We start from the raw sequence: 17,051 nt of genomic DNA on the forward strand, positions 1-17,051 counted from the left end.
CCCTCTCTCTCTCTCAAAAGAAATCAATGGAAAAAATATCCTCCAGAGAGGATTAACGAAAGAATAATAATAAAAAAAGAAAATAGACTGAAAAGTTCATAGTGATTGTGATAAGATAATTTTTTCTTTTTCTAAAAGTGGTATTTTCTATTAAGTAGATACAAGAGGCCCAGTGCACAAATTTGTGCATGGTGGGGTCCCTCGGCCTGGCTGGTGATCAGGGCCGTCTCACCCAGTCCCAATCAGGGTGATCGGACCGGTCAGCCAGGGGGAGGGACCGCGGAAGGTTGGCCAGCCCCAGGAGGTTGGCTGTGGGAGTACATTGACCACCAGGGGGCAGCTCCTGCATTGAGCATCTGCCCTCTGGTGGTCAGTGCATGTCATAGCAACTGGTTGATCTGTCATTCAGTCGCTTAGGCTCATATATATATATATATATATATATATATATATATATATATAGATGTTACTCATATAAATTTTTAAAAATAAATACCTGCCGAAACCGGTTTGGCTCAGTGGATAGAGCAGCCTGCGGACTGAGAGGTCTCGGGTTCGATTCCGGTGAAGGGCATGTACCTGGGTTGCGGGCACATCCCCGGTGGGGGATGTGCAAGAGGCAGCTGATCGATGTTTCTCTCTCATCGATGTTTCTAACTCTCTCTATCTCTCTCCCTTCCTCTCTGTGAAAAATCAATAAAATATATTTTTTTAAAAATTTTAAAAATAAATACCTGATTACAAGCTAGCCATCCTGGTAATTCTGGAAGCTTGATGCTCAGGTTGATTTTTGCAGGAGAGGAGGATGCTGGCTGGTCTTCAGGCTCTTACCAGCAAGCTGAGGAGGCCCCATGGCCCAGGAGCACAGGGGGAAACCACTGGCCTTGGTTCTCTGGAGGGCAGAGCCTATGGTTACTGTCAGCTGCTCAGTTTTCAGATTTCTTCCCTATCTTCTGCATGAGCATTTGTACAGTATCTTCTTTTTGTTCTTTTTTTTGTTGCTAATCCTCAGCCGAGGATATTTTTCCATTGATATTTTTAGAGAGAGTGGAAGGGAGGGGGAGAGACAGAGAAAAACATCTGTGTGAGAAAGACACATTGACCGGTTGCCTTCCGCATGTGCCCCGACCAGGGCCAGGGATCTAGCCTGCAACCGAGGTATGTGCCAAGCCTGGAATCGAACCTGGAACCCGTCAGTCCACAGGCTGAGGCTCTATCCACTGAGCCAAACCAGTTATGGCTGTACAGTATTTTAAGCATATAAAGTGTGTTTGCATTACTCTTATAAGAAAATGTATTTATAATACATGTTTTGAAAATGTTGACAAACATTACTTTTGTTTCCTTCTGCATTTTCTCAAAAGTTAGATTTGAAACCTTTTGTTGCTTCCCTGGTGTCCTGATCTTTTTCTGTGTGCCTCCGCAGGAAGGAAGCGGGAGTGGTTTAAGGTAGAAGAGGCCATCAAAGTGCTGCAGTACCACAAGCCTGTGCAGGCGTCATATTTTGAGACGTTGAGGCAAGGCTACTCCGCCAACAACGGCACCCCGGTCATGGCCATCAGATGACTGAAGACCTGGAAGAGGGTGGAATTGGAAACCAGACTGAGTGCAGACCTTCCCTCTCACCCTTGCTCTCCTCCCTCTCCTCACAGGCCTCCTCTCTCAAATAAGGCATGGCAGCAGAGAAAGGGCTCAGTGATAATGTTGCTGTTTGGTGTTGTGATGGGCTTTTCTTCGCAGTTGGGGGGGGGGGGTAATTTGTAAGTCCTTTTGTGCATGAGCTGCCCTCCCTGTTCACATCCTACACTCTCAGAGGCAAACAGCCACCCTCTGCCTCGGGTTCTGAAGGGTTCCGTCTGTCGCATCCTGGCCCTGACCAGGCTCTCTTCTTCGATTTTTAAATTTTTTTAAATTAAAAGATACCAATACGAGATGAAATTTTTCAAGAATGTGCTCGTAATGTGCTCTTCTGCCCAGTGGTTGGTCCCTTTCACTACAGGGTACATTTATCTACACATTATATACTGGGCATATAATATGTAAATAAGTGACTTTTAGAAGAGGAATTTAACTGTTTAAATGTTTCAAGGTTTTGTTTTGTTTTTTAATTTGGGGCGTTCTGAAACAGAGCCTCACAATTTATGTTTTCTTTTAATGTTAGTGACTAGACCAGTTCCCTGCCCCTCCTCTTCCCCAGTCACAACTGCAGTGAGCGGGGCCGGGGGAGCACAGCCACATCACAGCGCCCGGATGCATGGCCTTTCTCCTCGCCGCTGTTCCGGGCCCAGGAGGAACCGGGAAGAAACCTCGTTCCTTTTTAGTACCAAGCCAGGAGCAAATGGCCTCCGCTCAGATCCAGGAAGCAGTGATAGAAATGGAATTCCTCCCTGCGTGTTGACAATAGGGGTTTGAACTGGGTTCTTGGGATTACTTTCCAAAAACTGGAGCGTCGGGCCCTGTCCCTGTCCTGCTGGTTTGGAGTTTTTTCCGTAAGGCTGCTGCTCACCGACGGCAGCCCCTCCTGTGCGTCCATGCCATAGCATGCGGGCTGGGTCTGGCCTATGTGCTGAGCAGCCAGCCATCCTCAGTAAGTGCAGCTGTGCAGCCCTCCCCGCCCAGGTAACCATGCTAAGTCCCGAAACGTACGCAGGAAGGCAGTCCGGGTTTTGCTTGTCTTTGTAAGGTCATAGCACTTGCAAGTGCACCATGAGCATGCTCAGAAACACTGCCCGGGTCTCCCCTGCGGTGTAAGAGCCGCGATGTGGCGGAGTGCTAACACTTGCTAGGCAGGTACACAGTGCGCTGGCTCCCTGCAGACTGTCCTGTTGGGTTTGATACAGGTCTCCTGCTGTTCATTTGCAGTTGTGTTGTCTAGTTGGGAAGTCGGGGTCTGAAATCTGGAGTCGGGTGGGGAGGCACTGCTCAGCCCCTGGCTTGGGAAAGGAGCTTGTTGCTATACCCTCAGTGGCATCTCCTTTGTCAAAACACAGCCAAGATGTGAAATTAGAATCGTAGTTCTCTTTATTTAAAAATTCTAATAAATACTCAAACTTTGAAAAGCTTTTGCTCTTCCCTCCCACTAGAAGAATCTAATGTATCTGTTTGGCCTGTGTCGTGTAGTTTTCAGCATTTGGGGGGTGTCAGTTGGTGAATTTAAATTTTGCTATCCCCTCAGTTTGCATCTTCTCTCCGAGTCTTAAACACAGAACCGCCGGCAGTGTCCTTCGTACCGTCCCCTCTGGGAAAGGAGCTCTATCCCCAAGGAAGGGTCCCGCCGATAGAGACAGCAGATGGATTGTCTAACTCACGGTTCACGTCCTCCTCCAAGACAGACACAGACACTGCTGCTTGCGGCCTGACTTAGGGCATTGGAGGTTCTGTTGAGATACCTGCAGGGACATGAAATAAGTTCAGCCAAGCACTGCGTGGAATCCCAGAAGCACCTTCTCCAAATGCTCCTCCCTTTGGGAGCTGGATGGAGGTGCTTTTCCAGAGCAGTCGGTGCCTGGGAAGGGAACCAGGGATATAGTAACTGGGGTCCGTGGTCTGAGGAGTCTTCTGGGCGAGAACTGCACTGCCCTGCGAAGCCCAGCTCAGATTGGTGGTGGTGTCTTTGGGTCAGGAAGGTGGGCTGTGCCAAGGAATATTGTTCAGCAACATGAGTGGGTGCTGTGAACTCAGTTAACGAGAGAGTGTGCGCTGTTTGCATGACTGACAGCAGGAGGCTTTGTCCAGCGGTGCTGTCCGTGTGGCACCGGGGTTCTGATGAGCAGGGACTAGTGTGTCCCCCGACACTGCGAACACTGTGGCTGCCGTGACTGCACTCACAGTCCTTTTGTGTTATCTCCCCAGAGAAAGTAAGGGAGAAACAAGAAACCACAGAAAGTGCCCTACTTGCAAAATTCTTTATTGACACCAGTTTGCCATTAGTTCTGCCGATAGAAACAGGTGTGTGTGTGTCCAGGGCAGAGACCACCTCTCTCACAGGGAGTCTGCATGTTCTGGATTCTGGCATCACCTGAGCGTCCAACCGAGGCCACACCCTCAGGATGGAGAAGGGCAGTAGTGGGTCTTTAAATTCACATTTGTGTTTAGTTTGTAGATTGCAGCCATTGGGGAAACACAAGTGAGGTCATGCCATCCTCATGGACCAGGACGTGTGTGTGTGTGTGTGTGTGTGTGTGTGTGTGTGTGTGTGTGTGTGAGAGAGAGAGAGAGAGAGAGAGAGAGAGCGCTACTCTCAGGAGTCAGATGTGTGAGATTTTTTTTAATGTTTTTGTTCATTTTTTAGAGAGAGAGAGAGAAGCCTGGGTGTGAGAAGCATGTGCTGGATTGTTGGTGGCCTTCCCGAGCAGGGCAGCAAATGAGACAGGAGTCGAGCTTTCTCAAGCAGACGCACAGGACGGACACATTAATGAATTGACTTGTTTTTACAAGTGTCTGCTGCCCGGTGCCCTGCATAGAGAGGGCTCCGTCCCTGAGTCTGAGCTGAGCCCTGGGGAGGGATCAAAGCGGTGGGTTGCTGCCCCCCTCGCATGGCGTGCAGTGCCTGGGCCGCGGCTCCGGCCGTGGGGCGTGCTGTGGGCGTGGGGCACTGGGCCTGACTCCCCAGCCTCTGGGGAGCGGGGTCACTGCCCTCTGAGAGTGTTTGCAGCGGTTTTGTAAACATGTTGCTACAGAGTCAAGTTCCTTCATGGCAAAAAAAATACTTTCTGTTTTGCTGTTGGAGTCAGCCCTGTGCGTCCTCAGACTTGTTTAGAAGAAAAGGTTCCAGGAAGGACCGTCCTCCTCCCTCTCCTCCCCTTTTTCTTCTCCACGGACAGTGGTCGTGGAGGCCTGGCCTCTGCCGGAGGACTGGCCGTCTCCTGTGGGGCTTGTGTGCGTGGCACGGGCCATGCTGGCCTCGCTCCTGTTTCCATCTGGTCTAGAGTCGCTAGCACCGCGGTCGGCCTCCCCACCTGATCTCTTTTTTTTAAACAGCTTAGCCTGAGCCACATTTTTTTTAGTTTACAGGAAGGATTTCATAACAATGTGATTTTGCCACAACTGTGATTTGTAATGTCCTGAAGTGCTCTGTAAGCCTGTTGCAGTTGAGAGTAGGTTTAGAATTAGAAGAGATGCCTGCAGAACCTCCAGTGGGATGCAGTTCTGCCTTAAGAGAAATGAGGGTTAGTGACCATTGACGAGATAGCGTCAACCTGGTCCCGACTGCGTTGCAGAAAATAACCCACATTGACCAGAAACAGTGGAGACATCAGGACAGTTAAGTCAGCAGCTCCAGAGCGAGGACACCATGTAATAGCGGTGAACCGTGCAAACACTTCTCTAGTTCTTACTCTTGAAGATGAGGAGGCCGGAACTGAGGCGGTGAGTTCACACTGCCTGGCCAGTCACTTCCTGTGGGTCCTCCTGGGTGGCACCTCCTTCCCGGCTGCAGAGGCTTCGGGCTGCGCCGCTCCGTGTTGGCTGCCGAGGCCGCTCCATCGGGCACCGCCTCGCTCGGAGCAGAGGGGACAGCGGCCCAGAGCCGGCCTCTCGCGGTCAGAGAGCTGTGCTCCGTGACACTTGAGATGTCACTGAAACAGTGGGACATGGAGATTGTCAGGTAGATTGTAAACGGAAGCACTGACTGCAGCCTGTAAAGAGGCCGCTGTCCGCGTCGGGTCGGCTGCGGTCACTGAGCCTTGGGGCCCGGGGACTAGGCAGACTCCTCCACTCCTGCCCCCGCGGCAGCGGCGCTTTCCCACCACGTTCTCGCCTGAGCTGATGCCCTTTCAAGGATGGGAGAGGCCTAAGCAGGACACCTGAGAAAATGACACCTCTCACCTTCAGATTAATCACATCATCTGTCCTCCAAGTCCCCTTAAAAATCAATAGAGAAGCAAAAATCCCACTGGGGTTGGTTCGGACGGGCTCCTGGCGCTGAGGCGAGTGGTCACCGGTGTGGTGCATCTGCAGCGTGAGGTTTTCTAAGTAAAAAGGCATGTCTGCCTCTCCGAGGCCTCGCGATCGATCGTTCACAGTGGCGATCAGCGAGCTTGAGCTTGTCTCAGAGTGAGACTGCTGGGCGGGGAGCTCGCGGTACGCTCAGAACCCAGCGTGCCAGGAGGCTGTGCTGGAGAGGAAGTGAGATGGCGGGCTGTTCCTCCAGCAGTCAGCTGTTTATTTGATTGCTCTAGGTTTCCTTGGGTTTACATTCCATTCTTAACCCCAGAGGGGCCATCAGAACACCTAAGGAGGCATTTAAAACCCTGGAGGTGGCCTTTAAAAGATGCAGGAAAGCAGTGTTGTCGCGCCCCGGGTTCACCAGCCTCGCGGCAGCCAGTCCAGAGGGAAGGTTTTGTTAATCATGGAGTTGAAGAGCTTTAATACTGGTTCTGGAACCATTACATACTAAATTGCTTGCCATCTGTGGTCATTATCTGTGGGTGTACCTGTGAGCGAACATCTTGACAGTCCAGTAAAACCACTCCGGGCTTGAGGTCCATTTAGATCAGAATCTTAAGTCTTTGTAATTCCTTTGGAAAACGCAAGATGCCTCCATGTGATCCCGACGCCGGCCTGAGGCCGCCCCCCCCTCCGCTGTCCGGCAGGTGGGCGCAGGGACTCACCTGCAGGAAGCGGTGTCCCATGCTTTCCTGGAAACCCCACTTAACTAACGCTGATGCGAGCCCGCCCGCTGAGCACTTCGTGCTGAACTGGAACGTTCCCTGACGCGGCTGCAGGCCCAGGCGGCCTCTTTTGTGTCCTGTTGAAAAAGGCCTTTCAGGCTCACTGGCACATGACCCGAGAAGACATCTAGTTCTGGTTACTTGATTCCAGCAGCATAACAGACGTGACTTACGCTGGGGAAGGTCGAGGCTCATTGTAGAGACCCTGGGAGCCAGGATGGCTCTGCTCCACAGAGAGCCTCCCGGGCGGAGGGGAAGTAAGGCCGTGGCGGCTTCCAGCGCTGAGTTCCAGAGGACTCCGAGGGCTTCTGCTCAGCAAGCAGGCAGGCCTGCTCCTCGGGAGAGCGGGAAGGATCCCCAAGGACATGGCAGGGGCTAGGCCACAGCGCAACCTGCCCGTCACCTTCCCACGCTCAGAACCCGAGGGGCTCCCTCCAAATTCAAATTTGCTTCGGTGTCTTGTTTAGCCTGAGAACGTCGCCCTTTCGCTTCCGCCCGTGGGTGGACATGTGTGGACGCTGCTCAGGGCACAGCTGCAGAAGTGAGGCGAGGGCCAGGGGCCTAGTGTTGAGTTTAGCAGTTAGCCAATTAGAGTAGTTAACCCTATTGTAAAAGAAATACAGTATGTGGTGCAGTGTTGTAAATGTCAGGTCTGTATTTATTGTTTTGTGGTCTGAAAACTTTCAAACTGGTTTATAATCAAAAGGTTGGTGGTTAAACTAAGTAAAATGTCAGTACATCCAAGTAAAGAAAGGTAGCTACCCGTGTGCCCCGTGTGTGAGGACGTTCAGAGCATTGGGGGGTGTTGGGAGCTGTTATAAAAGTAAAGCAAGTCTAGGGCCTACCCCAGTGTGTTACTCCCAGAGAGCTAGGCGCATCTTCCTACTCGCTCTTGCCGGCCCAGCCTTTATTTCAAGGACTTTGTCTTCCGTCCCGTCCAGTGAACGTGGCAGGGGCGGGCTCTGAGGAGTAGGCCAGCCCTCGCCCTGTTTGCTCAGCTGCAGGGTTTGGTCTCCAAACAGCATACGGTTTACTTAAGGTGATTCCTCACTAGGGTCACCTCCACTCCTTCATCTGCCCTGGACCATTCCAGCTCTAAAACACGAGGTTCGCATGCTCCAAACCCTGCGGCGAGTTCATAAAGGTATTTCCAGGGAACCCTTTGGATTGAGGCCAAGTACCCAGGATGTGTTGAGTTTGATTTTTTCCAAAGGACAGAAGTCTTAGTCGCTTCCCCGTGGTGTTCATCCATGTAACGGAGGCTCAACTGGCCAAGTCCAGCCAAGTCTCCAGAACTGAGAACCAGGGGCCTGTGTAGCCAGGGGCCAGCTCCTGGGATCACCAGGCTCCTGGACTGTTCTGATCCCACCAGAACTCTGCTGCTGCCCCTGTGCGTCGGGGTCACTCAGACGCCCACGTTTCAGCCTCCCCGCCATCAGGTCGCTCGGACCGCTCTACCCAGTGGGCGTGTGAACCGTTTGGGCAGTGTGCTCGGTTTGTACAAAGGGGAGAAAGTGGAGAGATCGGCAGAATGGGAACCCAGGGACCGGCACTTATACAGGAGGATCCTCTAACCTCCTGGGACCTGGTGCTGCATTGTGAGTCAGTCTGCACCCCAGTCCTAATGCACTCACTCCAGGACTTACGTTCCACCCATGGCTATATGGCCTCGTTTTCTGTTCCTTTTGTTTCCAAACAGCCTTGCTTGGTGTTGCATGGAAACAGGTTTTCCTCCCTGCCCACGTAGGCCGCCTGCCCAGGCCCGGCCTCTCCCCTGTGTCTTCACAGCACCCTGAGGAAGACAGTGCCCCCAGCAGCCGCGGGGCAGGGGCTGCGGTCCACAGACACGAAGGGAGCGGAGCTTTCCTGTTTCCCTTTCTCAAGCAGGGTTGCTGGGGCGCCTTCACACCTCTCCTTACGGTGCGGTGCAGTTAGCTGTGGAGGAGGGGAAAGGGGAACAGGGACCAGCCCCAGGTTTGGGTCTGAGAGGTGCACAGCAGAGGTGAGTCCCACGCCCCCCTGTAACAGCAGGCCAGCCACATGTAACCATTCCCCTTCTCGCCTCAAGCGTCAGCTTATGTGGTGCCAGCAAGAGGGCACACAAACCCCTCCCCGCAGCCCAGAGCTTTGGTAGTGCCCCCGAAACTCCACCCCACATCCCACTTCTTTCTGTACAAATGCTTAAACCTGTGAGCGCGCTATTCCTCTCTCTGTTAATCAGTTTTCTTCTCCATTTGAGCTGTGGGAGAGGGAAGGGCATTGGAATCGTAGGTTGTAATCTTGTGCCAACCAATAAAAACCAGTATTTCATGCACATCCATGCTGGGTGTCGTGTCTTCTTTCTAGAGGTTTTCCTTGAGTCCTTCGCATCCGTCTCTGCTGGGTTTGGGGGCGTTGCCCCAGAGCTCACCTCTGTCCCCGTGGAAGGTTTGCTGTCCAGGGAGTCCAGGTGAGGGCTGGATCAGAGACCCTGGGGCAGACTGGCAGTGCCTGTGCTGCAAGCAGGGATGAGCCACATCCCAGATAACTGGGGAGCATGCGAGAAGTGGCCCCCTGTGGAATCAGGAGGTGGGCGTGGGGGGCTGTGGAGGGCTGGGGTGGTGTTTGCAGATATGCGGTAGTAGGACCTCCAGGCAGAGGACAACCAGGGGCCGTTGGTGGGATAGCAGCAGTAAGTGCGCTGGGTCCCCAAGGCCTGAGGACAAGTGAGCATTTGAGCTGTAATGAGGAGTGAAGCGCAAGGAGGCCAAGTTACAGAGACCACGAGAGCCAGGCCAGGGAGTCTGGCTCCACACAGGTGACAACTTTTTAAAAATATATATATATATATTTTTTTGATCCTCACTCGATATTTTTCAATTTATTTTGGAGAGTGGGATAGAGAATAAAAGACAGAGAGAAACATTGATGTGACACTTCGATTGGTTGACTCCTGACCAGAGCCCAGGCCAGGGAGGAGCCTGCAACCAAGGTATGTGCCTTGACCAGAATCAAACCCGGGCCTTTTGGTCCGCAGGCTGACGCTCTACCCACTGAGCCAAACCGGCTAGGGCTAAATTTTATAGATTGATTGATTTTAGAAAGAGAAACATCAATTTTTGTTCCACTTATTTATGTACTCACTGGTTGATCTTAGTGTGCCCTGACTGGGGATCGAACCCCCATATCAGGATGACACTAACCAGCTGAGCTACCCACAGGGCCAGGTGAAGCCTTGAACAAGACAGCCATATAGAATCAGCCACAATTGAGGAGGCGATACAGGTTCAGTGAGTGGACGTGGGGGGCAGTAGAAGCAAGAAAAAGCAGCATGTCAATCAGGTAGACACTCTCACCGAGGCAGGCTGGCCACTGGCTCCACGGCACAGCCAGGCTGTGCACCCACAGGCCGCGGTGGTCAGTGTGCCGAGTGTCGCTCTCCGGATGGACGACGCTCCCAGGAGCCTGACTCCTGAGGGAGGACAGTCGGCTTGTTTGATGATAAATGTCAACCAAGTTACCTGGTAAGTGCACCGGCTGTCTGTGTAAGCACCAGCAGTGGGCAAAAAGCTGGTTACTGAACAATAACAGCCTGGGGACATGATGCCACCACGGACACACCCCTATTAGGGGCCAGGTACTTTCCCCATAACGCTCTGACTCCCAGGCCTCCTTTGTCTGCAGGCCTCCTGTGATGCTCACCCCCTTCCACCATCACGGGCTTCTTTCTTTTGCCAGATTTAGGTGCGTCTTGAGGCTGTGAGCTTAGGCATGCTACTGATGCAAGTGATCCTCAGGAAACCACCACAGGCCACCCTCTGCTTGGGAGCTGGGGTTCCAGAAACTCCATTTGCTCATGTCAGATCACAATGGGCCATTCTACAGGCGGCCCTCACGTTTACTACACTCACTGAGGGTACATGCAAGCTGGGGTCACCTTGCTGCAGCCCAGTCTCCCAGGAGACTTGTGGCTAGAGAGACATCTACAGAGGCCCCCAAACTTTGAGCATGGGTGACAAGAGAAACTTATCCCAGAGAACTAGGTGCAGCTGTGATGTTGCTGGAACTAGCACTGGAAATGGGGCCACAGCGTGCATTGCACTGGCTAGGCCCCCCTCATGCTGGGTGGCAGCTCTGACCCTCCACACCATATGGAATTGGCAGAATTGCACTCCTACCCAGATCAGGCTGGCTCCCTCCTCTCCCAAGGCCTGGCACCATGCCCAAGAGAGCCTGGTGCTTAAACCATGGACTTGTTTGCTTTCTGGTTTCAGACACGTTTGGGGTGTGAAAGATTTATCTCCTTGGTCTTGTGACACCCAGCTAACATCTCAGCATCTGAGGATGCAGCCGGGAGGCTCCAGGTTCTGTGTCCTGCATAGCAGCAAATGTGCTAAACCCAGAACACAGCCCCACAGGCACCGCCTTGGGCGACAGATGGCGTGAAATGGGAGAGGTGACAGCTGAGGAGGTAGCCATTGAAGGTGGGGGACAGTGAATGCTGGAGAGAGCTCAGGCAGGGGGACCATGGAAAGGTGGGATGGAGTAAGGGATTCAGAAAAGGCAGGAAGGACAGTCATTCAACAAAAGCCGCTTGATAAAATAAAAACATTTTCAAAGAGGCTGCTCACTTGCTATAATAGAAGGTGTGAACGTTGGAATTAGACCAGGCCTCAGCTGAGCTGTCGAGCTCTGTGATCTAGGACAAGTGACCATCCCTGTTCCCGCCTGTTCAGTGGGGAATCCTACTCTGCAGCACTGAATTGTGAGTGTGAAGCAAAGAAGTGTGTGATCGCCTGGTGGCTGTGAGTGACACCTGTGGGGAAACGCCCAGGGCTGTGCTAAATCACTAAATTAACAAGGTACCTGCCACGGTATTTTGAATTTAATTTAAAAAGGTCCACCGCTTGCATCTATAGACGCTTATGGCGTAGAAATGGTTAAAAAAATAGTCACAACAGGTACACAGTCACAATGCAATGTGACAAGTGCAACGAGAGAAGGCTGAGGGCCCCTGTGCGGTTTCATGCGGGATTAAGGCATTTGAGGCAAAGGGCCAGCATGTGCAAGGGCAAGGCACTGTTCTGGGCAGCAGCCAGTTTGCTGGGGCTGGAACAGGATGGCAATAGTGGGCGAGGGGGGGGGGAGGCTGCGGGAAAGGTCAGCCGGGGTCAGGCGCTTGGCAGGCTGTGTGAACTTTACTCCGCATGACTGGGAAGCTGACAAAGGTTTTAAACAGAGCATGACTGTATCTGGGCATCGGGGGAAGACAACACTGCTGTCCACCGAGTCCCAGGCCTTCGTGCCAGGCGATGTGTGACAGCTTCACATTCAGTCTCCGCAGTCCTGTGACACACAGGGCCTGTGGTCAGCACCACTGCGTGGGAAAGACATGGAGACTGAGGAAAGCAGCTACTTTGTTGTGTCGAGCCAGCCCCAGTTCCCCTGTTCACTGGCCCCACGTTGGGCGCCATATGTGCTGAGCCACACGGCCATGGGTGAACCTGAGAGGGGGCCGTGAAGGATGGAGAAGACAGACAAGAGAATAAAGCTGGGCACTAGGTGGGATGCTGCCCTCTCTGATGGAGAGACAGTGCCCCAGCCTGCAAGCCGAGTCTTTATTTTATAGCCAGATTCCACGAGGCAAAGTAAGGGCGTGGTTACAACATTCTCACAGGTTTCGAATCTACTCAATTACATGCACCTGATCAAGCTTTGTTTACTTGCTGCACCTCCCACAGCCCATATTACTCAGCCACGTGGGACCACAGGTTCAGACCATAAGGTCAAGCTTACAACTAGAGCCTTTGGCTATAATTGTGCTAGGACTTGCACGTGGCTTTGCCACGAGAGGATCGTGCCCTCTCATTAGTCCCAGGCTTGAACCTGTCCAAACACTGTAGCTGCTCTCCACACTTTGTAAAGGTATTAGGAGAACTAATATTTTTAAAAGAAATTTTATTAATTTTTAGAGAGAGGGAGAGAGAGAGAAACATCAGCCGCCTCATCTACCAGGGATCAAGCCCGCAACCCGGGTATGTGACCGGGAATCCAACAGGCAACCTCTTGGTGCACAGGCTGAAGCTCAGCCACTGCGCACACCTGCCAGGGCTAAGAGAACTAGTTTTAAAAATCCTCTGCTTCTGCTTCTTCCTCTTCTTTTGGAAGAGTTGGAATAGGATTGATGTTAATGCCTCTTTAAATGTTTGGTAGAATTGGCTAGTAAAACCATCTAGTCCTGGACTCTTCTTCGTTGGGAGGTGGTGTGTGTGGTTTTTTTTAAATCCTCACTAAATGATATGCTTTTATTGATTTTGAGAGGGAGGGGAGGAGGGAGGGAGAAACATTGATCAGTTGCCTCTGGTAGGTGCCCTGATGGGGAATCAAACCTGTAACCTTCTGGTGTATGGGATGACACTTCAACTAACTAACAACATGGCTGGGATGTTGGAGGCTTTTTGATTATTGGCCCAGTTTTCTTACCATAGTTTTGTTAAGAGTTTCTATTTCTTCTTGAGTCCATTTTCAAAATTTGCGTGTTTTTAGGAATTTGTTTATTTCATCCAAATTCTCACATTGCCATACAGTTATTCATAGTGTTCTCTTATACTTCCTTTAATTTCTGTGAAGTCAACAGTAGTGTGCCAACCTTCATTTGTGATTTTAGTTATTTGCATCTTCTATTTTTTTATTTATCTTTATTGTTTAAAGTATTACAGATGTCCCGTTTGTTTTTCCTATTAACGCCCTCCACCCCACACCCACCCTTCCCAGGTCTTCACCACTCTATTGTCTGTGTCCATGGACTATGCATATATGCATATAAGTTCCCCAGTTAATCACTATGCATCCCCCCCGCAACCCCTTCCCTCTGAAATTCATCAGGCTGTTCCATGCTTCTGTGTCTCTGTATCTATTTTGTTCATTAGATTCCACATATGAGATCATGTGACACTTTCTCCAACTGGCTTATTTCGCTTAGCATAATACTCTTCAGGTCCATCCATACTATGGATGGTAAGAGTTACAAATGGTAAGAGTTCTTTCTTTTTTACAGCAGCATAGTACTCCATTGTGTAGATGTACCACAGTTTTTTTTATCCACCACCTGTTGATGGGCACTTGGGCTGTTTCCAAATCTTAGCTATTGTAAATTGTGCTGCTGTGAACATAGGGGTGCATATATCCTTTCTGATTAGTGCAGTGGTTCTCAACCTTTTGGCCCTTTAAATACAGTTCCTCATGTTGTGACCCAACCATAAAATTATTTTCATTGCTACTTCATAACTGTAATGTTGCTACTGTTATGAATCGTAATATAAATATCTGATATGTAGGATGGTCTTAGGCGACCCCTCTGAAAGGGTCATTCGACCGCCAAAGGGATCGCGACCCACAGGTTGAGAACCACTGGATTAGTGTTTCAGGTGTCTTAGGATATATTCCTGGAAGTGGGATCATTGGGTCAAATGGCAGTTCCATTTTTAATTTTTGAGGAAACTCCATACTGTTTTCCACAGTGGCTGCACCAGTCTGCATTCCCACAAGCACTGAATTAGGGTTCCCTTTTCTCCACATGCTCACCAACACTTGTCATTTGTTGATTTGTTGATGGTAACCATTCTGACAGGTGTGAGATGGTACCTCATTGTCATATTAACATGCATCTCTCAGATGATTAGTAAATTAGTAATTTTTTCATGTCTCTTGACCATCTGTATGTCCACTTTGGAGAAGTATCTATTTAGATCCTTTGCCCATTTTTAAAATAGGTTATCTTCCTTTTGTTAAGATGTATGAGTTTCTTATATATTTTGGAAATGAACCCCTTATTGGATATATCATTGCCAAATATGTTCTCCCATACAGTGGGCTCCCTTTTCGTTTTGTTGATGGTTCTTTTGCTGTGCAGAAGCTTTTTATTTTGATGTAGTTCATTTGTTTATTTTCTCCTTAGTTTCCTTCATTCTAGGAGATGTATCCATAAACATATTGCTACAAGAGATGTCTGAGATTTTGTTATTTTTCTTCTAAGAATTTTATGGTTTCATGACCTACATTTAAATCTTTTATCCATTTTGAGTTTATTCTTGTGTATGGTGTAAATTGGTGATGTAGTTTTGTGGGTTTTGTTGTTGCTTGTTTGTTTGTTTTTCATGTACCTAATTTTCACAACACCCTTTATTGAAGAGACTGTCTTTTTTTAAAGCATATTTTTATTGCTGTCAGAGAGGAATGGAGAGGGAAATGGAGATATAAACATCAATGATGAAAGAGAACCACTGATTGGCTACAACACCTCCAACTGGGAATAGAGCCCACAACCAGGGCAGGATAGAGCCAACAACCAGGGCATGCATCCTTTACTGGAATTGAACCCGGTACCCCTCAGTCTGCAGGCCAATGCTCTATTCACTAAGTCAAACCAGCTAGAGCTGAAGAGGCTGTCTTAAGTCTATTGTATGCTCTTGCCTACTTTGTCAAATATTAAGCATAATGGCTTAGATAAACTTCTGGGTTCTCTGTTCTATTCCATTGATCTATATGCCTGTTCTTATGCCAGTACCAGGCTATTTTGAGTACAGTGGCTTTGTAGTATAACTTGATATCTGGTATTCTGATTCCTCCAACTTTGTTCTTCTTTCTCAAGATTACTGTGGTTATTAGGGGTCTTTTTTGGTTCTATATAAATTTTTGTAGTGTTTGTTCTAGATCTGTGAAATATGTCATTGGTATTTTAATATGAATTACATTGAATTTATAGATTGCTTTGGGTAGTATGAACATTTTAATGAGGTTGATTCTACCAATCTGTGAACACGTTATATTCTTGCACTTGTTTATATCTTCCTCTTTCTCTTTTTTCAATGTCCTGTAGTTTTCCTAGTACAGGTCTTTTACCTCCTTGGGTAAGTTTATTCCTAAGTATCTTAATTTTTTGTTGCAATGGTAAATGGGATTGCTTGTTTAGTTTCTCTTTCTGAGAGTTCATTATCCTATATAATAAAGAGCTAATATGCTAATTAGGCCAAATAGCAGGATGACCATCCAGAGGACCTTACGGTTGAAGCTAGGGCTGCGAGGGCCAAGTCCCTTGCACGAATTTTGTGCATTGGTGTTGTGTGTTTCCTTCCCACATCCTGCATGGGTCAGGGTTCAGGAACTGGAAGCAGAGCCGCACACAAATGAATATGAAAAGACAAGAGATAATTTGGAATATTGGGGGACCAGGCGGGCAAGTCCAACTCAAGGGGAAGGACTTCCTCCTGTGCTCAGGCCTCACCAAGCTTTTATTGATCTGGGATGCACCCATAGCATAGCCCTTAGGCAGGTGACCCCCTGCAACAGGCAGACTAGCCCATCAGCAAGGATTTACATAATAATAAATGGGGGAGTTGTTTCAGCTACCACTGTCTGGACAAACAGAGGTGGCGCCTAGCTCCAACCTTTGCTAGGGCTTCAAAGGCACCCAGCCTTGGGGGGGGGGGGGGGGAGGGAGGGTTCGCTGTCTATACTTATCAGATAGTGAAAACAATAAACTGTTTCCCACACATTGGGCCTCTAGTTGGTGTATAAAACTGCCATCAGTTTTTGAGTGTTGATTATGTATTCTGCTACATTGCCAAATTCATTGATTAAATCTAGTAGTTTTTGGTGGAGTCTTTAGGGTTTTCTATGCATAATATCATGTCACCAGCAAACAATGAGAGTTTTACTTCCTCCTTTCCAATTTGGATATCTTTTATTTCTTCTTGTCTGATTGCTGAGGCTAGGACTTCCAGTACTATCCTATATATTAAAAGCCTAATATGCAAATTGACCAAATGGCAGAACGACCAGTCACTATGACATGCACTGACCACTAGCGGGCAGATGCTCAACACAGTAGCTGCCCCCAGCCCGCAGGCCCCAGGCCAGCCAAGGTGGGTGCCAGCGGGGGCCCCCCTGTCGCCCTGCAGATCGGCCCTGATCACAGGACAGGCCTAGGGACCCTACCTGTGCACGAATTTTGTGCACCGGGCCTCTAGTGTTGAATAAGAGTGGTGAAAGTGAACATCCCTATCTTATTTCTGTTCTTAGGGGAAATATTTTTAGTTTTTGCCCATTGAGTATGATGTTGGCTGTAGGTTTGTCATACATGGCCTTTATTATGTTGAGATTTGCTCCCTCTATTCCCACTTTGTTGAGAGTTTCTATCAAAAATGGGTGTTGGATTTTGTCAAATGCTTTTTCTGCATCTGTTGATATGATCCTGTGATTTTTGTCTTTCAATTTGTTTATGTGATGTATCACATTTATTGATTTTCAAATATTATACCAGCCTTGCATCCCTGGAATAAATCCCAGTTGGTCATGGTGTATGACCTTATTAATATATTGCTGAATCCAATTTGCTAAAAT

The 17,051-nt window shown here is 49.3% G+C and overlaps 2 protein-coding genes across 2 annotated transcripts in view; both read left to right on the forward strand.

Annotated features, from left to right (window-relative positions):
* The window catches only part of NUDT3 (nudix hydrolase 3), a 109,343-nt gene extending 100,356 nt beyond the window's left edge, over positions 1–8,987 (forward strand). The window contains exon 5 of the mRNA XM_059701943.1: positions 1,427–8,987. Coding sequence (XP_059557926.1) covers positions 1,427–1,566 — 140 coding nt within the window. The 3' untranslated portion in view covers positions 1,567–8,987. The remainder of the gene's footprint in view (positions 1–1,426) is intronic.
* The window catches only part of SMIM29 (small integral membrane protein 29), a 56,080-nt gene that overhangs the window by 14,350 nt on the left and 24,679 nt on the right, over positions 1–17,051 (forward strand). The gene's annotated exons all lie outside the window — the stretch shown is intronic.

Source organism: Myotis daubentonii, chromosome 6 (assembly GCF_963259705.1).
Source record: "Myotis daubentonii chromosome 6, mMyoDau2.1, whole genome shotgun sequence".
Lineage (NCBI taxonomy): Eukaryota > Metazoa > Chordata > Mammalia > Chiroptera > Vespertilionidae > Myotis > Myotis daubentonii.